Here is a 25,405-nt window from a genome sequence, read left to right as displayed (position 1 = left end):
CACGTTTACTGCCATGCGCAGCCGCTAGGTGTCGCCGTACTTACCTTTTCATATCAGTTGGATGCTGTAAACTTCAGGAGCAGGTACTGATTGGCGACGCTGCTGCTGAGTTATGCTATTGGAATGCGCTCCTTAAACAAACGACGACAAACAAACCAAAAAAAAAATAACAACGAAAAATAAATTAATCCGTGAAAATTGCAATTTGTGAATATGATTGCAAAAAGTGAAATGCCGCTACACGTTTGTTTGAGCCAAAAGTGAAAAGACAACGCAGCCAGACAAAAAGTCTAAGACTCCTCCTGTATTTGTGTTTGTGCTTATGTGTGTGTGCGTGTGTGTTTGTGGGTGCGCGCACAACAAAAATATAAATAAAACACACAAGCAGCGCCCCCATCGTCAATGTCAATGAATGAAGTTGATAAAAAGTGAAATAAAAGGCCTTTAATTGCCGCTGCAGTCAATAAATCATCAAACGAAAATATGAAAGCATCTCTGGAATTTCGTGTGTAAAATTAGAATCACAGGAAAAAGATACAAAATACACTAGTGTAATGCCAAAGAGGCATACATCGTAAAGTGCGTCCATAGTTTCTCCACTGTGTGTGGAGGAGAGGCGAGGCATCATCGGCAACAGCTCAATGCTGATGCTGCTGCTCCCCACTTCTACTTCCTGCCCATATGCTAGCTCCAACAGCAACAACAGCAACAGCAACAACAACAAAAACGCAACGTGCTCTCCTCTATTGCTACTGGGGATGCTGCCAATTGCCGCTGCTGTTGTTGCCTTTTGCCGTTTGCCTGCGCCAACTTCACAACTGAGCTGAGAGAGGGCGCTCTACGTAAAGCCAACTGAAGTGAGAGAGCGAGCGCCAGTGAGCGCGCGTGAGAGAGCGTGTCGTGAGTATATCGCTATGTGGTGGCTGTGAGCAGCAGGCAGCAGGCAGCAGGCAGTAAGCGGTGCCACAAGTGAGCAGCCTGAGAGAGAGTGAATTCATTTCAATTCGTAACGTCAACGTAATCGCACGTATCGCGCAATCGTCGTCGTGTCGCGCAACTGCATCGAAAACGAAAAACGGTTAATGGCGAATTTTATCGCGCCAAACGAATAATATTCGGCAAACACATTGAACGAAAGATCGCACGTTCGAGCGAGATCAAAAGTGTGTGTTTTATGCGGGAAGTTTTGTAAGCTACACTCAAGTGAGTGCCCGTGATTGTGACTGTGTGTTTTGTTTGAGTGCTTCGAATGTTTTGCTGCCGACAGCAAAAAACAACAATAAGAACCTAACAACAACAACAACAGCTAGCAATAACAATAACAATAACAATGCCGCAATGCTGCGATGCTGAGAAGTGATGATGTTATGATGTTGTTGATATTGTGAGTGGAGCCAAGAGCACCAGCAGGATATTTGAAACGGTGTGCGTGTGCGTGTATGTGTATATGTATGTGTATGTCTGCTTGCTTGCGTGCACTGCGGCACCACAGGCAACATTATGTGAAGTGTTCAATTTAATGAATAAATGAATATACGCGCACACACACACACATCCACATCCACACAAATACACATGCAGCTGGCAGCAACTATGAAATATTGACGTGCAGGACGCAGTGCAAACAAAACAGCAGCAACAACAACACAAAAAAAACTGAGACTCAACTGAATAGCGATAAGGTTACAGATGCCCTAAACACATACACTCACACACACAGAGACTGCTGGCAGGCTTAAAAAGGATACGAAGGAGTATACAAGGCTGTAACTGGATACATGTTTACTCATAAGAAGGCGCTCAGTCTCTGTCCCTGTCTTCGAGCAACGTTGCCGCAGTGCAGCAGACAACAAGAACAAATAACGCCAACGCGTAAGTAGCTGCCGCCTTGCTTACCACTATAATAAGACACACTCACTCTTTATCTCCCTCTCGCTCACTCTCACACACTCTTTGGGTGGACATTTGTGACCAAAGACAAAAGGGAACTTAGCAAAAGCGTTGACAGTGGTCGCTTCCTGCGCCGCTAAGTATGCAATTCTATTTTAAGCGCACTGCAAAGTGCAGCCAAAGTAGGTGAAGTGGAGTGCAAAGCGTGTGTGCATGTGTGTGTGTGAAAAGTGTGCAAGTGGGAAGAGTAACTACCACATAGAGACACACACACACATTCGCATAGCGGACAGTTGGACATACAAAACGTATTCAAGTGTAACTAAAGACGACCAATTCACAAACAAACAAACAAGCGGACGCCAGCGAACCATGAGACCAAGGAGGCGCGAGAGACCGAGACCTAAAGACCACAGCGAACAGGAGACGATGCAGGGGCATGGCGGGGTCAACTCCGATGCGACAGACTGAGCGAATGACTGACTGAATGAGCGACTGAATGACTGCATGTCGCCCGCTAATGTTTATTATGAAAAGCGTGCCCTTTTTGAACGCCATCGTGTATTTCCATTTTTATTTATTTTTTGTTTTATTTTACGATTTCGGTGCTGCATGTGTATTTCGTATTTTGTGTTTTGTATATTTTTGTTTTTCTTGTCAGCGCGCGGCACGATTGCATTTGAGTTTTGGGGTGGATTGGGCTGAGGAGGGTGAGAGGGAGCCCTCATAAATGAGAGCGACTGCGTCGGTGGCACTTAATGCATTGATAAAGAGATGCAACAACAACAAGAGTATGGAACATGCCACAAACGAGGCGACGTTCGCGCAATTACTGTTATAATTTGAACATGTAACCGTTATTCAAATTCAAATTCAAATGCGTACTGCAATTAAACAACCCCCCAAATGCGAGGGTTACTACAAACTTATCAGTTCAACACTTTTGCTATCTCTAACCACACACACACACAAAACACACTCTATTAATAAACGTTCTGAATGAATGAATCACCTTGACATGAGGCCCCCAAAAATGGTGACCATTAACTTCGAGCCATAAAATCGAAAATGCGACACCAAAAACAACAATCAGTGGGATACCAATTTGTTGAAAAATTATAAATTTGGATATGAGAAAACTATTTGGTTGATGGAATTTTAAAAAGTGAGATAATTGAGGGATTTGTGAAAATATGTCAACGATTAAGTAACGCAAGTTAAAGTCTGTTACGGTCTATTTAGCAGAATAGAAAGATTAAATTACAATCTAGTTTATTTGATGAAAAGTTATTTATTTACAGCTTCCAACATGAGATTGAATTTCATGATTGTACATTGCTAATGTTATTTGTTTTGTGAGATTGAATTTCACTTCAAATGTGCATTTCTTTCATCCAAAATTCACTCTTAAGTTGTAATTGAATTGTCAACCAACAAAAATATTGTGTCACTAATTTGCAGCAATTAAAAATGATTTAAATTGGACAGAATGTAAATTGAGCCGCTACATCAATCGATTAATTTACTTAAAAGTCCATTAAAATTGTGTAACATTAGATCAGAAATCAATGATCCCATTTTAAGTAATTGCAATTTGGTCAAGAAGAGAAGAAGCGGGTATTAATTTAGCGACCCTCGTATGTAACGAGTGGGAAACAAACAATCGCCAATTGGCATATAATGATCCCCTTTCAAAAGTGGCAGTCAGGCGGACTGACTGACAGACAGACGGACGGACGGACGGACGGACAGACAAGCTGACAGAACCAGCAGCGACATTCAAAATAATTCTCAGGCCTTGACAAATGCATGGTAATGATTTGAACGAGTAATACTCACACTTTTTTGATATTTGGCTTTCATTTCACTTCTTTTTTTTTTAACAATTTACGCGAGCTGTTACCCTTTCCAAGTCGAAGTTCCTGTCATACGTTCTCACACACAGAGTAATAACAATAATACAAGAACATGTATGGAGACTCGAGAGGAGAGGCGGCGGCTAGTCATAATTTTAGGGGTTGTATAGAGTGTATGGCTGGCTCTCCTCCCTACTAGATTACAGCTGTTGTTTCTAGCGTTCTAGCAAACAAGGGTTTGGTTTCAGGACAGTGTCAGCATACCTCGAACTCGAATCCGAACGAACACACAATATCCATGGGAACGGGAAGAGGGATGAGAATTGAGAATGGGAATTTCGGAAAGCGAAAGGGAATGGGAATGGGAAAAGATGGAAAGGAATGGGATTGTAGGAGCATCGAACATCTTTGACTCCTGCGGTGATTAATTGTCATTTGAGAACAACTTGAAAGACCAAAGACCAGAAACGCATGTTACAAGTAAGACGAGCCCGAAAATATTCTGGGGACTGAGACGTTGACAGAGAGCATAATACTCTTACCTAGGCGAAGAAACAACAACGAAGCGGGGCATTTGGGTTCATAGGCTGCGACTTAACATTGGATTAGATGTCGATCATCGATATGCGTAACAAAAAGAAATGAATTCAGAAAAGTAGGTAGCTGATAGGGGAACACCTAGAGGAACCATCATAAATTGTTGGCTTAGAAAATGGGCATTAGAATGCAACGTTGATATGCTAGATAACTTTCATGCATTATCTGTTCGAGGTAAGCGTATTAAGTAAGGGTAGAAAGTTATTTTACTTTTACTACTACTTCTTCTGTTTCTGTGTTGGCCAGTGTTCAGCGACAGCCTGACATTGCCACTGAGAGTGTGTGTGTGTGGTATCATCATCAGTTGGTTGCCATCGATTTGTTACTTGTTGTTGCTGGGCATCATCATAAATTATTGTGTGTGAGTGTGTGTGTGTGCCAAATAAGTTTGCGAACAACAACTGCTGCTGACCAGCAGCAGCTGAAACTTTGAGCTACATACGATAGATTGAAAGAAGTTCTCTCTAATGAGATACAAATGATAAGAGTCATCAGATGTTCAGTTCTTTGTGGGTTTGTGCCACTTATTTAACTGATGGCATAATAAATAATTTGCTTATTGCATGCATATGTTCGCTCTTTGCATCTCGCTCTCTACGTCTGTCTCTTTCAGTGAGTGTGTTTAATCTATTGTGTTGTATCTTTGTATCTTGTAGCTACACGCGTTCGCAATGTACGATTGCATGTAACAACAGATACGGGACGTCACAGCGCAATCGAGCATAATTCATGGCTGAAACTTTTGTTTCTAATTCAACAACAATTACGCTTAATTAATTTAAAGATGTTTGTTGTGTTTGCTTTCGTTACTGCTGTTGTTGTTGTTGTTGTCGTCATGTCTAATGCCTCTATCTCTCATGGAACTCACAGCTTGCCATCCCATTCAGTTTATCCTCCTCCCCCTCTCGATGCCTCCCTTCAACTGGCTGTCGAATAAATTTTTGAGCAGTTATGAAGGCTGAAACGGAGGGCGGGTTTCCAAGTGAATGTGCACGTCGTCGCTTATAAATAGATTAATTAAAATCATCTTTAATTGTTTGATTACAAGACAAGCCAGCGTTGGCCCGAAAAAAGCAAAAAGCAAAAAGCAAACAGCAGCAAGGCATTGTTGCCTCTGCCTTGGCTCTATAATATACTTTAGAGAGTTAAAGTGTACGAGTGTGTGTGTGTGCGAGTGTGTGGGCAAAATGCGCAACATGTGAATTCCACATGCGGCAGCGATTGCCACAGTAACCATCAGTAACTAGAAGCAGAATCGGAGGCAAGAACATTGCCAAGCAGCACGGTCCCTTGAGTTCTGAAGATTTCATTTGTGCTACAGATGTTCAGAGATTGTACAACATAACTACACACACTCTGACACACACACACACACATGCACACGCACACTCAGAGCACAAAAGTCACACGCAATTGAAGCAGCGGCATCTGCCAGATACACTTCAGTTTCAGCTTCAGTTTCTCTGCTTCATCTTCAGGCAGTCGCGTAGTAACTGCCGCTGAATTTCGAGTGGCATTTGATTTTAGTGTGTAGTATACTCAAGTGTGTGTGTGTGTGCTCCAGAGGCATAAAAATTATTGCTGGGGTCTGAGTCAGTCAGTCATCAATTATTTTATAGAATGCTCACTTGTTTTCTGCTTGTAGTACTCGCATTGTCTGAGCACACATATATAACATAGCTCTGTCCCTCTGTCTCTAGTTGTCTGTCTGTCTTTCTGTTCTGTCCTCTCATCTGTCGTCAGTGAAGTTTTGAAAGTTCTTTGTGGCACACAGGAAGGGCTTCGGCGTCAGCTTCAGCTTTAGATGCAGCGTCGGTGGCAGCCGCAATAGTTGTGAAATTAAATTGAATGCGACGCAGATTATCCCACGCAATCTTTCATTCATTCATTCATTCATGCTAGGAAGCAGTCGCACTCCTCCGCCAAAGTTGAGAAATCATCAAAAGTTCAGGCGGAACTTTAGCATCCTCCTCCTCCTCCACCACCAGAGAGAGAGTTCCATATTCCATACAATATAAGATGATTATATGCTCACGCAATCTCCCTCTTTCGTATCTGACTATAAATCTAAAGCACTCGTCTGTCTCTCACTTGTCTGTCAGTTCAGTTCACTTCTCCGCCTTCATGACTTGGCGTGCCAAAATCAATGCAAAGTTCTTTTTTCTTTCTCTCTTTTTTTTGTGTATGCGTGTGTATGTCTTTGGCTTCCAATAAATAAAATCCATTCGATTACAAAGTGCACACAATGAAATGCCGCTGATAAGCGCTTTACACAATCCATTTGGCCTACTTCACTTCATTAAAAATCTATTTAAAATGTGCATGGAACCAACGCACACAAAAAAATGTACAAACTGATAACGTCATCGGACAACTGCGTGCTGCGAATCTCGAATTTAACGAGTCTGTGCCACATTTTGATTAATCTTCTCACAATACGCGCCTGCCGACAATTTTAATAGCCATTTTGTGTCTGATATATGCCATTATAATTGTCATAAATTTCATCATTACGTGGAAATTGCTGTGGGAAGCTGATACACAAATTTGGCAAGGATGTTGCACACAACTTTCAGGTTGAGGCACATGCGAAAATAATGTGAGTAAGCTCGACAGAGAGACACTTGAAATCGACAATTAAATGAGTGAAGTTTGAGAATGTGAATACACTTTTGAATGTCAACATTATTGCCAAATTAAGGAGATCTAGTTTTATTAGAATTTGAGAACATGTATTGTAATTGACTTTGGGATATATAATGTAATAAATTACTAAATGAAGTTGGGAAGAAAGCTACAGTAGAGTATGCTCGTGGTAGAGTATGCTTGACTGTGAGATACCCGCTACCTGTTCTCAATAAATAAATAAATAAACCCGAAAAATACTAAAGTATGTCAAAATGTATATTTGGTATATCGATTTAACAAGTATTGCCAAATAAAGACGAAAGAATAGATCTATCTACATAACGTATACATAACGGTATAAAACCCTTCTATCCCAATCCAAATAGATAGTATGGAAAGTCAAGTTTCGAATCATATTTAATAAAACAAAAGTTGTGAAATTGTAATTTGAATTCCTTTAAAAAATGTTACCAATTTTAGCAGCTCTAGCTCCAATAGTTTTCGAGATATAGTTATTTTTAGGTGCGGACAGACGGGCAGACGGAGCTCTACTTTAAGCGGAATACTTTTGCTCATTTAATACATAACATACATTGACGCTCTTTAAGTACATCCTTCTTCCCTTCCGCATAACGTGTATAATTAAGTTTCATATTACTCTTTAATTACATTTGTATCTTATTAAGCACAGCAAATTGGATGATAATTATTTTGCTAGAATTATCTAACACAAGCACACTAACACACACACACAAACAGTGCAGTGAGCTATCAAAATATTACACTCAGCTGAGCTTAGACAAAGGATTTAGTTGTTTATAGTTGCTGGTAGTTGCTGTGTTTCGCTTTTGTTCGCTCTCACATATTAATTACAAATGCGACTTCGATTTACTATCCGAATTGTAGTTTGGAGCAGAGATTTGTGCTGTTAACATATCGATTTGGAGGCTGCTGCTTGCCATACCTCAGGGCAACAGAAAATGTAATTTCGTTAAGCAGCCTAGCAAATATGATAGATACAATGCATACAGGCGATGAATGCGCTTATGTGCTGGACCAGAGCGTTCGTCAAACAATGGTCTAGACAAATCGAAAACAAAACGAAACTTCAATATCCACAGCTATAATTGAATGCACACAAACAACAAAACGCTGAGTATGTGTGCATTACCATAGGGAATACTATTATTATCTGGTCAGTTACAAGAGAAGGGGAGAAGGGGGACACACACTCGCTTAGCTAGCTGGAAGAAGAATATTGACAGACACTCAAGTGTCCACAAGCACCCTGTAAATCCAATTGAATTACGCATAAAAGGCGCTTAAAGCAAAAGAAATGACAGTCGTGACGACGAACACGAGGATGACGACGACGATGGCGATGAGGATGACGATGACGATGTCGATGGCGATGATATGATAGAGACAAGATAGAGAAAGAGCGGAAAGAGTCGAAGCCGCCTATCAAATATATACGAGCATTATTATTTCCTTTTAATTTCTGATTACCCGATATTTTATAGCCTGTGTGTGGAGCATGCTAGCCCACGACGATGTTCACGATGATGTGAATGATGATGATGATGGGCTAATCATAATCACATTTCACATACACTCGTACATTGAGCATTTCCGCAACATTTACATATCGGCTTTTAACTTATGCGCCTTTTAATAGCTGTCGTCGTCGTCATCATCGTCGTCGTGTCATTAAAAATGCGACTGGGAATCGTATCAAATGGGAACGGGTTGAAGTGGAGTTTAAGCTTATGCATGATTAATACATAATTACATAGGTAAACGCATAAACTCTGCGTCGCAGGTACAAAACAATTCATAGTAGAGAGTTCTGTTGGACATTTTAATGGTTTGGGCCAACACACACACACAACTCCACAACTAATAACATTTAAGAGACATAAGACAAAAGACAAACGACACGATAAACGACACTGAAAGTCTGTAGACAAAAGGCAGAGTTCCCACCAAGGCACGTCCTGCCTATCGGAGATTGTAGAAGAGGTGGTCATGCCATCGTACGAGTACCGTCTCGTATTCATACTCCTCTACTCTGAGTACTCGCACTCGCACTCACACTCACACCCGCACTCATAGCTGTTATTAATATTTCGATTAGGTAGCAGCGATTCGTAGAACTTGACACATGACTTGCATAACTAATAAGAACACATTTTGTAACTTGTGGCCTATTGTCGGTTGCCCTACACATAACGCAAGCAAGGCTCTTGGCCTCAAGGCATATCGATTCAACTTTCGCCTCAAACAAAATCAACTGATTGATGACAAGACTTGACTCCATCAAAATGTAATCGAAAAGCATCACAAAACAAAATTGTGTGGCCATCATATGCTTTGAGTGATGATATTAAAATTTAGTGCGCTATTCATTAGGTAGATGTAAAAAAGAATTAAATTTTTGATGAAAATGTTTTTCGGATTGGGTTTCCAACTCTCAAAGAGCATGCTTTTTTTTTAAGTATGACAGTTCAGTGAACTACCAATTGAGATTTTTTTAAGATTTTGTTTTCTTTTTGATGTTGTAAGAATAGAATGCAAGATGGTTTTTCCGAGCCCATTAAAAATGCATTTTCTTTGTCTGTCTGACTTTTTTTTTCGTTGGTAAAAGAAGGAGAATACTTATAACGTATTAGTTATATCCATTTTAAAGTCAAAATCACTATGAGATGTCTATAAGTAGATTGCCGTTATAAATTATGTCATTATGATTTATGAATTGCATTAAATGCTTTCCAATGTTGGCAAACACTACTGATTTCTGTAAAGACATTTCAAATTACATTAATTTATTTACTTTGGTGATCTAGAGAAATGTGGCATCATCAAATGAGTTGCCAATAAATTGTAATTAAATAAATACATTTCTCAAACTCTAATAACAAAGTAAAGCCCTTAATTAACACAAAATTTCTTTATAAAGTATCTTTGGCTATGCTTTAGAAAATAATAATAACAAAGTTATTGACTTGAATTTGAAGTTGCTTTAAGCAGTGCTTAAATTTATTAAATATATTAAATTGTCTTATAATAATAAATATTTAAATACAATTGTATTCTAATCTGCCTTTAGCTGAGTTGAAATAACTTCATTTGTCAAATGCTGATGACACAGACAAATACTTCAACACTATGCAATTACCTTTTAAACTGAGCTTCAATAAATTAATTTGTCTTGTAATTTAAATACTTAAATAAAATAGCACTCGAAACTGTCGCTGAGCTGAGCTACTTGTTGAAAATACGTAGTATTTTGTATATAAATTGTGCTGTCTCAGTGGCAGGTGATTAATAAGTCGCATTGACGGCACATAATTCAATGTTGGGCATAATGATTATTAATGAACAAACTTGTGGTTTATGTGCTTATGTCTCTTTGTTACTCTCTGTGCGTGTGTGTGTGTGTGTGTGTGTGTGTTTGTTAGTTGGAGTGTTCCTTTGAAGATATAAACACTTTAGTCCATTCATGGACACTTTTAGTAGTGTCTCCACTCTTGTGGTTTTGCCAAGTGGCGTGCAAATTGCATGCCAGCAGCTTGGCTTGAGGCAATTCGAGTATTTGAAGTGCTCGTGTGGAATGCAATTGCAAGTGAAGTGCCGGTAAAAGCCATTTAAATGTATTTCTTATCTGACTTTACAGATCGTCGTTGTGACATCAACGTAATCCATCTGCAGCTAATGCCAGCACACAACAGCAACAGCAATAGTCGCAGCAACATTCTCAGCAGCAGCAGCAGCAGCAGGTGCAGTTGTTGGTGTACAGGAAACGAAGAGGAACGCAGGACAAGACAAAAACAACGACGTGCTTTGCAGTGATAAAAAAACAAACACACTCAACACACACTGACAACGAATTATAAACGACGAGTCAAGAGAAGAGCAACAGCAACAACAGCAACAGCAACAAAAAGAACAACGAAGCATGACGTCGACGTCATTGTCATCGGTGATTAATAAAGCCGGAAATGTGATTGTAGTTTTAGTGAGCCTACAGCTAATATGGCTAACATTAGCCGGCTGTCGGGAGCTGCCACTTGGCATTGATTATGGCAGCATGTCCGCCTCCATAGAGGATGTCGACGTCATCGACACACAGGTCACCGAGGAGAGTGCATCACCGCATCGAACTAATCTCGATGCCGCACTCAGTGGCGAGGATAACAAATCAGCTGGCAGCGCATCCGGCGGCGCAGCAGCAGCAGCGGGAGTAGCTGGAGCTGGGACCTTGCTTGAGGAGTTCAATGGCGGCAAACTGAGTGCAGCCGAGGCGAGCAACACGTTGCCGATCTTCCTCAGTGAACCGGAGAGCGTGTTTGTGGTGAAGAATCGACCGGCGGTGCTCAAGTGCAAGGCGTCGCATGCGTTGCAGCTGCACTTTAAATGCAGCGGCAGTTCACAGCCACCGCCATCGACGCACGACAAGCACGTGGATCCGCATACCGGTGTTCACATGGAGGAGGTGACTGCCACCATACATCGCGATCTCGTCGATGAGTACTTTGGCAAGGGGCCCTTCAAGTGCGAGTGCCAGGCGTGGTCGTCGCGCGGCGTGGTCAAGAGTCAGGCTGCCACGGTGCACATAGCATGTGAGTATACCACAAGGGGCGAGGGAAGTGTAGGGACGCGGTACACTGCGAAAAAATTCATTAACTGCATTCAGGCAGAACCAGGAAATTCTTTAACTTATATTTTAAAGTTCAAATTTTAGGCGAAATTCTGTTTCGAGAATAACATAGAATTTGGAAGTGAAATAATTAAGTAAGCAAATCTTACTTCCCTCGGCAAGAACAAATAGAATTGATTTCTGCAAATAAGTTAAAGTAGAATATTCAAGCTAATATAATAATATTTTAAAGTAAAAAACAGAATGATATATTTTCTTATATATATTTAAGTGAAAGGTTTTTGCGTAGCTAAACATTGATTAAATCATTTAGTTTACAGACTTCGTTTAAAGTTTTTGTATAAAGTCAAAAATCGAATATAGAAAATATTAAATTATACAAACAAATCTCAATTTTATATTTAATCTATCAGCAATCATATTAAAGTGGAGAATTATTATTGGTTCTTATGCAAAGAAAACAAGTTAGACAATCAGTTAAAATGGAAACTGTATTAGGCAAATAATATAATTTAATTTAGCTATAAGCTAACATTTTGAATAACATTCCAGAAAAGAAATTAATTTATAGTGTCAGAAACAGATTAAAATTGATTTCCATATATAAGTTAAAGTGAATATTCCATTATTTATTTATTTATTAAAAATTATCTTATATCGTAAATTATCCCGAACAAACAGGATTCTTTATTAGCTTTGTGGCTTTCTTGATTTGTATTAATTGTGCTTATATCGGGCTTTTTCATGTTATTGATAGAATTACTAAATTCGCTTGGCAAGGAACACAAATAAACAGGCCCAACTAGCATGATAAAGACCAACAAACAATTATAAAAAATTCAACAAAGAAAACAAAATCAGAAATTGAGTTCAGATCGTACAATTTCAAGCTCAAACAAATTGATTTATGAATTTTGGGGAGCTTCGTTGATTATTCATTGCTCTTAGATCAAATGTGAATAGCAATATGTCGAATTTCGCTTTCCAAGAAAAACAAATGAGTTAATCAAATTAAATAATAAAAGCAAGTTAAGATTTTTGAGTAAATATGAATGCGATGATAAAGATTTTGTGTTATAGGCAGAGTTTAGAATTATTGATTGTATGTTGATTTTTCTTTCTGTGTAGCGAATAAACTTATTTATGAATATGTCGCATTTTTTCTCTCTCTCTCTTTCGTTTTTTCCACCCCTCTGTAGACATTCGCAAGTCCTTTGGTCAGTCGCCCACATCGCTGCGCCTCGAGCTGGGCAGCCGGGCGGAACTGCATTGCGAGCCGCCCGGCGGTTTTCCGGAACCGAAGCTCAGCTGGCACAAGAACAATGCAGTCATCGGTGTCGAGCCAGGCGAGCCAGGCATCACTGTGGCCGGCAGCAGTCTCACCTTTCGCCAGGTTGCGCTGCAGCATATGGCCAACTATAGCTGCAGTGCGGAGAATATTGCTGGCAAACGCGTCTCCGACTCGGCTGTGCTCATTGTCTATGGTCAGTACACGAATTTTTGTGGTCTACACACACGAGTGTTGCCCACTCACACACAAACACTTCTCCCCTCTTGCAGTGAATGGCGGCTGGAGCGCCTGGAGTCCGTGGCGTGAGTGCAAGTGCAGTGGAAAACCGAGTCAGGGACGCAAGCGAACGCGCACCTGCACCAATCCGATGCCCTTGAATGGTGGCGCCCAATGTGCTGGTCCCCAGATCCAGAAGTCCGCCGACTGTGCCGCCTGTCCAGGTATGTGAAACGCTTCTTTTTTCCTAGTGGTTGTGGTTGTGGCTACCCACAAATTGTGTGCACTGTGCGGCATTTGTGGGCGCTTCTGGCAATGTGGGCGTTGTCCTCCACCCTCCATCCTTCACCCTCCGCATTTCGAGGGCGTCGCCCACTTTGCGTTTTTGGCAACTTTAAAGTGTGACCGTAATTGAAGTGCCAACAACAAAATTGTCAATTTAAATGTCCCCCCTATGTTGAGTGTTGCCTGTGGGAACGGCGCCACCTGCGTCCCTGTGACCCCAGTTTCCAACTCCCTCAACCTCCTCCCTTCCACCTCCGACACTCTCTGCCGGATTTGTTGAAAACGACGCACATTTTTCACACCAGGCAACGAGAAACTGCTTTGCTGCTTTGTTGCTTTACTGCTTTACTGCTCTGCAGAGCTGCGACAGCAAAACAGAGGCCAATACAAAGCAATGTGCCGCAAAAGTTCAAGGGGCGCTCCAAAATAAAAAAAAAGGAACAAAAGCGTAGCACAGAAAATATAGCAGGTCGCTATATACATACACTAACTGTCAGGTAGTAACTACTAAAGTTGTGGAGCAATAAGGAAAATATGGTCGATAGACAGTTGTTGATTTGATAATTATGGGGGAAGTAAGTTTATGGTAATTGGGGCAGTAGTGAAGACCATTGATAATTAGTGAAGGGAATGGGTTTTAAAGATAACTACGATTACCTAATTTTAATGGAATAACTCTTTTGCTTTTTGAGTCACTGCAGTCAGTCTTAAATACAAAATTGGGTTGTAGGAAATATAAAATCATGTGGGAGTTAAGAAAGTTAAAAAAGTATATAACATAGTTGAAAAAGAAAAGTTCTACAACTAATATTAGAATTGAATGACTTTGGCTGCTTACTTGGGTTAGTAATTATTTCTATGTGCTTTCCTAATAATAGTTAATAGTTAAAGAAGTATAAGAATGTTATTTATAGTATACCCAAGCCACTTCATAGTTAAATCAGGATTGTGTAGGGCAAGTTATTAATATTAGTGTATAGAAATAGTCCTTGGGGCATATATTTTAGGAGCAGATTGTAGAAGGGAGTATAGTAGAATTCTTTGAAATTTACAATTCGTTCTACAAAATAAAATTCTCAAAGCAATCTCGTTTTGATCTACAACTTTCTTAAATAGAGAATTGCTTATTTAAAGTTTTGACCCCCAAATTCTTCATTTAAGTATTTGATTTACCTATTAGTGATCAATTTAACTAAATCGGAAGATAGAAAAGGACAAAGCAACAATTCATTTATGACTTTCCTGATGTGTATAAGATATAGACAGAAAGTTGTTAAAGTTAACAAAGAATTTGATTAAAAAGTGAATGTATAATATCCAAGCGTAGTGATAGAAAGCACTAAGTGCACAAAGAGACTTTTCATTTTATCTCCGAATGCAATAGCCAATTGGCTTTTATCAGTATGTTCCCAACATTCGCTTACACAAGCCATTAGAAAAGTCTATTACATTTTACATGGACTCGAAATAGTCGGGCATTACGCACGATAAAGTCGTAATGCCGCATTTTGAAAGCGGAGTGTAATACATTTTTGAGTGAGCGCTGAGTATTTCATTTAAAACACGCATTCGACTGCGGCTGCTCTTGTGGCTGATGGTGCCTTTGAAACGCGACGACAGATATCTCCACATGTACGATATATACAATATAGTATATACATATATAGACTCGTTCGTAGAGATGGATAGATTGGACTTGCTGTTGGGGAAGTGGAGGAGAGGGAAAGGAACCCCGGGGGCGTCTGCTGGCGGCATACCAGAGAGAGAGTCAGAGAGTCACAGTCACAGGCACTGACTAAATGGTGACAAAAGCATTGAGGCGGAGCAAGGGCAGGGACGCAGTTTTGGGCACCGGAATGGGAAGAGATTGAAGAATTGGAATTGGGATTGGGATGCACAGGCGAATGGACAGACAGAAGGACGGTCGCTTGGTTCGTTGGTTGGTTGGTTGGCTGGTCGATGGGGCGCTCTTTTTGACAGACGCACGGGCGGCATGTGTTTGAGACTCTTCACTTTTATTCATGTAAATTTATTGTATTGCACATTGTATTGTAGTGCTCGCACACACACACACACACGCGTATACACGTACACACTTATACACACGCAGGCTCACAGCGGGCACAGCAATGAGCAATTGTTGACAGACATCCCGGTAGCAGCATGGATGAAAAAGACACGAGGGGGGCGATGCTGACGGTTGGGGGAGATGCTGTTGAAGAAGCAATAGCAATACACTTCAAGTGGGTGGCATTGTAGAGTGGGGAATGAGGGAGGAGGTCGCGGTACTCTGCTGCTGCTGCTGCTGCTTTTTTCTATGAAAAGTGTGTCATAAAATTAATTTTAAATTTCGCTTCGGTTTCGCTTTTTTTTCTCTTCTTTCTTTCTTTTTTGTTGTTGCTGTCGCTGTTGTGACGTTCAATCTACATCTTATGACTTTTCATCCCCATGGAACGGTGTCAACCTTATGGTGCTTCATCTACTCCGACTGCCTTGAATTTACCTCGATGCTGCTGCTTCTGCTGCTGCTGCTGCAACGCCCACAACGACGCCTGTGATTACGCTGATGCTGCCTGCTGACTACTGCCTGATGCTGACAACAACAGAGGACACTCAAATTGTGAGCGCTGATGGATTTGACATTTCGTCGAGTAAGCGCAGTAAGTTGATTCAAACGCCTGACAATGTGCATCTCATTCAAAAATTCGAAAAAAGACAAAAGGGGAGGAATGGCCAAAACGGGGTTGGGGGGTGGTAGATTTATCAAGTATACGAGTAGTGTTCAATATGGCATTGTTTGGCAGCCGTTAAAGTTGAATGCTTAACGAGCCAAAGCCTGAAATTGTTAGTTGGATGGGTCGCTCGCTCGGTGTGGGGTTGCGCTTTACAATTCAATAAACAATTGTGTTAAACTGAGCCGAAGGCCGTAACATCATCAGCAACGACAGCAGCGACGGCATCATATCCTGCTCCAGCGGACCATGGAGTTATTCATGTATTCAAAGCTGTTAAGCTCGAGTCTGTTACTTAGTTTTTGGGGCAGTCGACAGAGAGTTGGAGAGTATGCTAGCTTGGTGACGTCATTGTTGACTGCGAACAGCAACTTAAAAATCACTTACCACGATTTACGCTGTCTGATTCATGCAACAGTCTGGCGACGACCCTTCGCAAGGCAACAGGATGCGTCCCTTTTTCATATTACAAGGAATGCGAACGAATGTGTGTGCGAGTGTGCGAGTGTGTGTGTGTGTAGCCAAGTGATGATGGGGCAACGACGACGCCGAAGACGTCGTCGACTGGCGACTTGGGGGTGGTTTTTGGGCTGCTCGAACAAAAACAGGAAGTGGCAAATGCCGATGTTATACTATATGCGAGCCTAGGCATACATCTTTTTAGCCAACAACATGCACAATTTGCGCTTTTTGTTTAGTTTTCGGACTTTCCTTTCCCCCTCCTGTACAACAAACAAAGCAAAGTGAAAAAAACTGGGCAAAAATTGAAATAAATGAAGCAAAATGCGAAAATAGAAAAGCATTAAAATGACAATCACTTTTACTCACACAACATACAAGAGAGATACAAGAGAGATAGAGTAGAAGAGCAGACAACAGCTGAGTTTGGGGGAAGCGCCTCTCTGTTAAATATGATGAGCACATTTGAGTGGATTGCTCTCGCCCATGGGGAAAATAGGCTCATTTGCGGGCCCTCGATGGCCATAAATATTGCGTAGCCTCCATTCATTCAGCGTTCAGCGTTCGAAAGGTGCCATAATTGCGACGCATCTATTAGCCAAAGCAATGCTATAAAATGTAATGCTAGACCGCCCTAGTAGCGACTCAATCTCTGGTGTGTGTTGTATGCCACATGCAGGCACGCACGTATGGCAGGAATATATTCCCTACAAATCCCATTCCGGGACGCGTCTCCTTCTGGCTGCGCTGTTTGTGATAAATGGCATTTGGGCATGCCGCTGTCGGGAATGTGTGCTAAATCATGTTAATATGACTTTTGATTTCTAAACTGCCTTTCTTCTTATTGTTCTTGTTCTTGTTGTAGTTGCACGCTGGTCCTCGTGGAGCGAATGGAGCATCTGTTCCGCGGAATGCATACAAGTGCGTCGCAGAAAATGCCTGACACATGCCACTGGCAACAACGATGTGGCAGATGAAGCCGGCGAGCTGCTGCCTGGAGGTGTGGGCGCCGCAGCCCTAAGCAGTCTGGGAAGTAGCAGCGATGGCGCCACGAGCAGCGATACTAGCAACAACAACAACGGAGATGCTGATGGTCCAGGATATGGCAAATCATTGTGCGCCGGAAAAGACATACAAACGGCCGAATGCCGTGGAGAGCAGTGTCAGATTGGCAAGGATGGTAAGTGTGCTTATGACAACGGCAGAAAGTCGGTCTGTCTCTCCTGTCCTGTCTGTCCTGTCTGCCACTCCGTTCAGGCAGTCAGTCAGCAACAAAGTAGACAGTTAGACAACAATAACAATCACAGTGGGCACGACAGTCGCAGTCACAGACAGAACACAACCGACCACACACACACAGTCACAATGCCGAGCACTCAGCTCTGATTGTCACAATGGAAAATTAACCAAGTGCATTTTGTTTGTGCATATCCGTTGCCCTTCCCGGCTCTTAACTCGAACCCCAAACTCTCGACATAAAAATGGTAAAATAAATCAAGAGACCAGGCCACTCGTTCAGCACTTGTTTGGTTGGCCAACAACTCTCAACGCCGAAAGGGTCGCAAATCAATCGCAGCCCCCAATCGAGATTAAGAATTAAGCGTGAGTTTGGCCAATGTTTATGTGCTTTGCCAGATAATTAGGCAAGTGACGACAGCTGAACCACTTTTCCTCTTTTTCCCCCCATGCTGACTGACTGACAAGCACTTTGAAGCTTTTTACGTGTTATTGTTATTCTTTGGACTCGTCTGCGGCGTCTGCAAAGCAACTCCAACTCTCAGTTCAATTTGCCAAAAACAGGGTAGAAATAGCAAAGTGCGTGGGCGATTGGAACCCAAATCAAACATAGTTTGAGGGTGAACGATTGCGGTCCATTGGGATCAATTATATGACTGTCACAGTGCGTAATTGAAAGGATCAACTTGGCATTTTGCCCACCATTCGCACTTAATTATACCCTCTACTCAAGCGGCAGCGGGTGTTTCAGTAGTAGATTTGTATCTTTATTGATAGCCCACAAAAAAAGTGTCACACAAATGAAAGTCAAAAGTCCTGCCGGCTGTCTGTCTGTCTGCGCTTTAGAGTGCATGACACTTGGAGATTAAAAGTGATAGACACTCCAAGTTTTGCATGTGGGATACATTAAACCACAAGGATATCAGATTTCATTTCAATTTTTGATGTCACACTTACAGAGTACATAAAAAGGGGTGTTGGCTGTATACTTTTTGGCATTTGTAACACTGAAACTTGTTTCAATTTATTCACAAATTGAATTTTTATTGGTTACTTATGATAGAAGTAAACCATTGAATAATTTGATACTTTTTAAGTACAATGAAAAAAAAATCGTGCCAAAATCAATAAGAAAATATTGAATGTCATAATTAAACCAGGAAATTCTAAAATCTGAATTCTTAGATCAAGATCCAAATACTACAATATCAAGATTAGCAAACTACTTTTCAATCTAAATTTTTCTCTCTGTGTGATTTAGATGAAGTATATAACCTTTCCCATATTCAACTTTATTCAGAGTATTGTATGCCTATTCCTAGGGTATTTCCTAGTCGAACCTATAGCGCTCACATACTGGATTTTTTTCGGGTTACATTTTTTGTCGTTATTTGATTGCAGTTGAAAAGTTTCTGCGAATGAAGAGTGACACTTTGTTGGTTTTTTGACTTGAGCCTTTGGCTTATATCCTTGCCATTTTATTACATTCACCTCGTTTCCGGTTCCCAATCCGGCTCCGGCTCCAGCATCAGCTCCAATTGCCCCGGGGCTAATATCCCCCGGGGGCAAGCAACTGTTGAAGCCGAGTCTAAGGCTTTATTATGCGGCTATTGTGGTGGGTGGCTCAGTCAGTCGGTCGGTGCTCGATGTTCACTGTTCGGTACTTTTGGTAGTTTGGTATTCTCCCCCACTGGTAATCTCTTAGCATGACAAATACGCTTTTGATGTCCCACACAGGAGTCTGGTATAGGAATAGGGAAAAAAAGTCAGCATGCAAAATGCAGAAATGAAAAACGAAAGCGCAAGAAGAAAGAGTCTCAAGTTTTGAATTTTAGTAGAAGGGATGCGCTGAGAAGGATGTTGCCGATGCAGAAGTAGAAGCAGAAGCAGAAACAGAAGAAGCGGCAGCATCACTGTCGTTGATTTACAGCGAATATAATTGCTCATTTCATACATTGTATAATGCGTCGTTCACAGTGTTTGTCTGTGTGTAATAATCATAATATACACATATACTCTCTTATATTCGTATTTGTATTTGTATTCGTATTCGTTCGTAATTCCTTGCGCTGCAGTGATTCCTTTTTGCTCGGTCGCAGTCCCGGCACAGCGCCAACCAGTCACCGCCAGCGCCACCAACAATGACGACAACAATCACAGCAACGGAAACAAGGCAGCGCAACAATGGCGCTACTTCGACCAAGGGGCGACTATGGTGAGGGGGAGAGCGACGCGACGGGGGGCGACGACAGCGAACAATAATGCGAAATAGACGCCGGACTGAGAGTCTGACTCTCGGGGTAATGGGAATGGACAGGAGAAAGGGGAGATGGAGACAGTGAGAGTTGGGGGATGAGCATACAAACATAAAACATTAAATACAGACATATAAAGAGAGCTGATCCAAGCGGGAGCAACAGTGGATACGGATACGCATGGCTGCTTTGGATTGATGGCAACACAACTTTCGGGATGCGAGGATGCGACCGCATTTGGTTCGCTTCGCATTGGTTTTTGGTTTTTGGTTCTGGTTTTCATTTGGTTGACTCAACGCTTCACAATCTGTGTGTGTGGGATGCGAAATTTTTGCATGGCCATCATCAGCGTTCAAGAAAAATGGGGGTGCACAATTTACGCAGCGGCATGAACAACTTTTCTCCATCTTCAACGGCTTTTTTCCTTCTTTTTTTCTGTTTAATACAAAAGACAAAGATTGAGATTGGCATGCAGGCAGGCAGTTGACAGAGGACGAGGGAGCTCTCCGCTCTGAAAGTGTATATTAAAAACCAAAAATCAGCAGTTTTACTTATCATCCCCGCTTCGCCTTCTTTCCCTCTTCTTCTTTGCAGACTTCGATTGGACACTGTACTTGGGTCTGGCCTTCATCACGGCTGTTTGCTTTGCCTTTGGAGCGGCCCTCATCTGCTGTGCCCGACGCGGCATTCGCGCCAATCCGCACTATAACATGGCACGTTCAGGTAAGTCGAAGGAAACCGAGACGATTCCGCACAACAAGCACGCCAATTTGAATCGCGTATCTTTTTCGTACTCGTTTGCAGTTATGGATGCGGATTACATGCCCGGCGTTGTCGACAAGAAGGAGATGCGCATGCACATCGAGGCCGCCAATTTGGGATACGATTATGTCAATCCCGGACATCGTTATTTACCTGGCGAGCACATCGTTGGCATGGGCATGGGAGTCGGAGTCGGTTGTGGCGGAGTTACCGAACATCATTACGATGTGCCCAATCTGTCGGCCAAGTAAGTTGCAGTTACCCAAACAAGATTCCTTAATCGATTTATGAAATTACGTAAGGACTTGTAGGGTAACTTAATAGCCTGGAAGAGGGTAAAACACTTTTGTTTTGAAGTGTGTAACACCTTGAAGAAAGCAAAGATTTCACTGTTTAATTGAATTAAAGTGGGCAAAAAGTATCGGGACTGTGGCTATAAGTTAAACAATTTTTATTTATTCTTCTAAATTAGTTTTATATTCCTTAAAGTAATCTTTACTACATGCAATACACAACGATTTTTAAAAAATTTTCAAAATTTGCTAAAATTGTATCAGCTAATGAATTCAAGTTGTTTTTGGTTTGTCCTTGCAGCCTTCTTAGGTTCTTAATTATCCTGGTTACACTTGAAGAATATGAAGCTTTTTGAATTTTGTTCTAAATACTTACAATTTTCTAGCTGGCAAAGAAAACTTAGATAGAAAGCACAGATTATTAACAGCAAATAAATAGTCAGCATAAAAGTATAAAAAAGCATACAGAATTTATTTAAAATCTAATAATCAATTAGAAGAAGAAATTTAAAAAAAGACAATTCAATGCAAAATATAAATTTACTTATATATAACTAGTTTCATCTGCGTAAATTTGAGTTAACTTGGATTACTTAATTAGAATGCAAGTATATTGAAGAAAACTTGATTCTTTATCCAAATATTTTGATGAACTTAAATTTGAAAAATATCGAAATAATATATTCGAATATATTTAACGATAAAATGAAATGTTTTCTCGAAGAAAAATACCTTTTTTTTCCAAAAGTGTTAAGTTGCCTTAAATAGGTTAGGGTATTTACTCTTCGCTATGCCTTCAGTTGTTAATTCATTTCACTCTCTTCTGCAGCTATACAAATCCCATTGACGATCTCAGCGGGGATTACCTGTCGGACACAGGCGACTCCTCCACAGCTGACACCTGTAAGTAGAACCCCACACCTCAAAATCGAATGCCTCTTTAACTAAAGTACTTCCTCCCGCCCACAGCCAACTCAACTTTCGATATGAATGCCAAGCTCTCGATACTGAATACCTCGAAGAGTACAAGCTACGAGCTGCTGGGCAGCAGTGGCGGACAACTGCGACTCTATGGAGGCGAACTACTTCTCTTTGTGCCCGAACTGGCCATTGGCAAGCATCTGAAGAAGCACGTGTCGCTGATGCTGCTGAGCGACGAGTGCAGTCGCATTGCCTGTGCCACCGAGAGCTCCATTCTGTGCAGCAGCGTGGTGCACTGTGCCCCGCGCAACTACAGCTTTGTGAAACCCGTGATACTGAAGATACCGCACAGTCTGTTGTCCCCAGAGCAGTGGCATGTGCACATCTATCATGCGGATAGCGAGCACGACGATCTCAATGTGAGCTGGAGACGCGCGGTGTCTGTGGGCGAGGAGACTATCAATACTCCGATGTTTGTGCAACTGGAGCCGACGCATGTTTACATCATGACCGAGCAGCTGGGACACTTTGCGGTGGTCGCTGAGCCGCGTATTCAGCAGCCGGCGATCAAGATGAAGCTGCTCGCCTTCAGTCAGCACACGCCGCCAAGCAGCGCCAACTGCAGTCTACGCATCTATGTGGTCAAGGATTTCCCCAACAGCAAGGATATTTGTGCGAATGTGGAGTGCAAATTGGGTGGCAGTTACCTCGGTGAAAGTGAAGTCTTTGCCTTTGTGCTCAACAGTCGCAATTTGAACATACGCGTGCGTTCCACCGACGCCGATGCAGCGCCCTACGAACATGCGATTCCCTATCAGCACATCCTGAGCAACAATTCCATATTGCACTGTGAGTTCAGTGTGCGGCAGCGGGATCAACATGCTCTGTGGGTTGACTTTGGCCAGGGCGATGATCTGGACTTTTATACGTTTAGCATTCCCTCACAGCCGCTGGGAGGTTCAGCGGAGGAGTTGGCCTCGACGACGAATACGACGATTTCGATTGATCGACAGGGCAACTATGTGAACGAGAGCTGTGTGCTGGACTTTGTCCAGCTGCCACATGCCACAAAGCGTCTGATATGCGCGGCCCTCGATCCGCCGCGTGCCGATGAGCGCGATTGGCGGCTGTTGGCGAAGAAACTTAGCACCGATCGGTATATTGCATACTTTGCCACCAAACCCTCGCCCACCGAGCAGATCCTCAATCTGTGGGAGTGTCGGGCCAACAATTGCAGCAACGGTAACGGTAACAGTTCCACGTCCATTTCGCATGCCAACACCATTATGGCTCTGCTGTTGACGCTCAAGGAGATGGGACGTCAGGATGTGCTGGACATCATTGTGGAGACAATTGGACCGCTCTGGATATAGAGCGATAAACACCACGAATTATAAGCGAAACAACAACAAAACCGAAAATGTTCATGAGTTGCCTTTTATTTGAAAAAAAAATCACTAAAAAACGAAAGAAATGTAATCGAAATTGCATCGAAATGAAACGAATTGAAGCAAAGAATTCAAAAAATATGATTATGTAATCAAAGTTTAGATGTAGACATTATATAGACACATTAGTTGATAGATTGTACTAGTTACATAGCAAGAAAGAGAGAGATAAGTTAGATGTAGCGAGTAGTGAGTACGATGTGAAGTACTACGACTTCGACTTCGACTACTACTACTACAACTGCTCAAACGAACTCTGTTCCCCATGGGTGCCATGCATTTTTGATACTACAGATATAAGGTAAAGAACGCGTACTCTAGAGTTAAAAGTTATGTATGTGGCTTAGCAAACTTATAGTTTTAAACACTCAAATTCTAGTATTACACACAAACTAAAATATTTATATATACCATATATAGTTATATATATTATATATACATATTATGTATGAACGAGTATTGTATATTGTATTTGTAGAGAACCAACCGATCCCCGATAAGCTCAAGCACACATATAGCCTGTGTCTATATGTGCGTCAAGAAGTTGCAAACTGTTTGCCAAATTGTTGAGTTTCTCAACCGACTCTAGTTATAGCCGATTAACCAGGAATGACATGATTTAGTCTACAACTATACACACGAACTATATAACTGAATGATAAACATTAGATTATACCTACACACTCACACACACACATATAACGCATATAAATACAACGCATACATAGTCTATGAATTTAGTTGGTAGTTTCATGAAAAACAAAAAACAAAACAACAACAACCGAGTAGCTTGTTAGACATACTCAAGTGATAATCTTTGTATTTGTCTTTAGTTCATAAGTCAATAAACTGTCGTTTAAATCGTTAATCCAACAAACAACAACATCAACCATGAATATTTCATCGAATAATAGCAAAACAAATAACCAAGTTAAACAACTACAAAAACTAATTACACTATAAATATGAATAGAATTTAGCCATAAATGCAACACTTGCAACGTGCAACATGCAATATTCTTCATGAACTAACTGAATTGACACAGTTCCGAAAACTGTGCAAATGTTTTGTTTGAGATACAGATAAACGATTTTTTTAACTGCTGTAGTTCTTATGTATTTATATATGATTTAAGTAAATGACAACACAATGGAAAATAAAAATGAATAAAGACGTTACTTACTGTAAAAACATAAACAAGTATTTACTATTTTATTTTAAATATATATTCAAACTAAAATATTTGAATTAGCTCAGTTCAAACCTAACGTTTTTAGTGTTGAACAATGCGCTTGGTAAATTGTCCAAGCTAAGTATAAGCCGAGACATCAACCGAACTGGCCTTAGTAAAGACTGGCTAACATACGTTGAACAATAGATGGCGCTGCTTTGCGGGTGGCGTTGCCACTTTGATTTGGTTCATGCGATAAATAGAAATTATCGATAATCTATTGGCGCCAATAAATTTTATTCAAAAATAAACTATTGATTGGACCTAAGCGTTATCTCGCTAAGAGTTTGCATGTTACGTAAAACGAAATCTTTTACAACTCCATTAATGCAAATGAAGTATATTATTTATGAATAAATGAAAATTGAAGTAGAATATTTTAATTATTTTTAAGTATTTACAATAATTGCTAAGGTCAATTAAACTTTGAGCGCAGCAATTGAGTTGTTTAAGTGATTCAATACATTTTTCTGAGTAATAGCGCAACACTTGCCACATTTTTGTAGCATAGTTTCAAGCAATTGGCATTCGGCATTAATAAGAGAAAATTAAGATACAATTATTAGTTTAAGCAATCAACACAGTCTCATATACCGGCAAGCATTTTAACAAGCCGCACAGCAAACGATCCCAACAAATAACAA

General features: G+C 41.1%; 1 protein-coding gene across 2 annotated transcripts; it reads left to right on the top strand.

Annotated features, from left to right (window-relative positions):
* The first annotated feature begins 949 nt into the window (after nt 1-949).
* Nucleotides 950-24,710, top strand: LOC117569255 (netrin receptor unc-5). Of its 2 annotated transcripts, XM_034250328.2 has the most exons (10): nt 950-1,872; nt 10,648-11,593; nt 12,831-13,115; nt 13,192-13,362; nt 16,030-16,083; nt 17,480-17,794; nt 20,700-20,828; nt 20,910-21,114; nt 21,990-22,063; nt 22,130-24,710. In XM_034250328.2, the coding sequence occupies exons 2-10, from the start codon at nt 10,930-10,932 to the stop codon at nt 23,452-23,454; spliced, it is 3,222 nt and encodes a 1,073-aa protein (XP_034106219.1). In that variant the 5' UTR covers nt 950-1,872; nt 10,648-10,929; the 3' UTR covers nt 23,455-24,710. The 2 variants fall into 2 exon arrangements, with proteins under 2 accessions (XP_034106219.1, XP_051860670.1); XM_052004710.1 differs by lacking the exon at nt 16,030-16,083.
* Nucleotides 24,711-25,405: the final 695 nt, after the last annotated feature.

The sequence above is a fragment of the Drosophila albomicans genome, chromosome 3, assembly GCF_009650485.2.
Source record: "Drosophila albomicans strain 15112-1751.03 chromosome 3, ASM965048v2, whole genome shotgun sequence".
NCBI lineage: Eukaryota > Metazoa > Arthropoda > Insecta > Diptera > Drosophilidae > Drosophila > Drosophila albomicans.
Note: the sequence above shows the minus strand (reverse complement) of the source record. Positions and strands in the feature narration are given on the sequence as shown.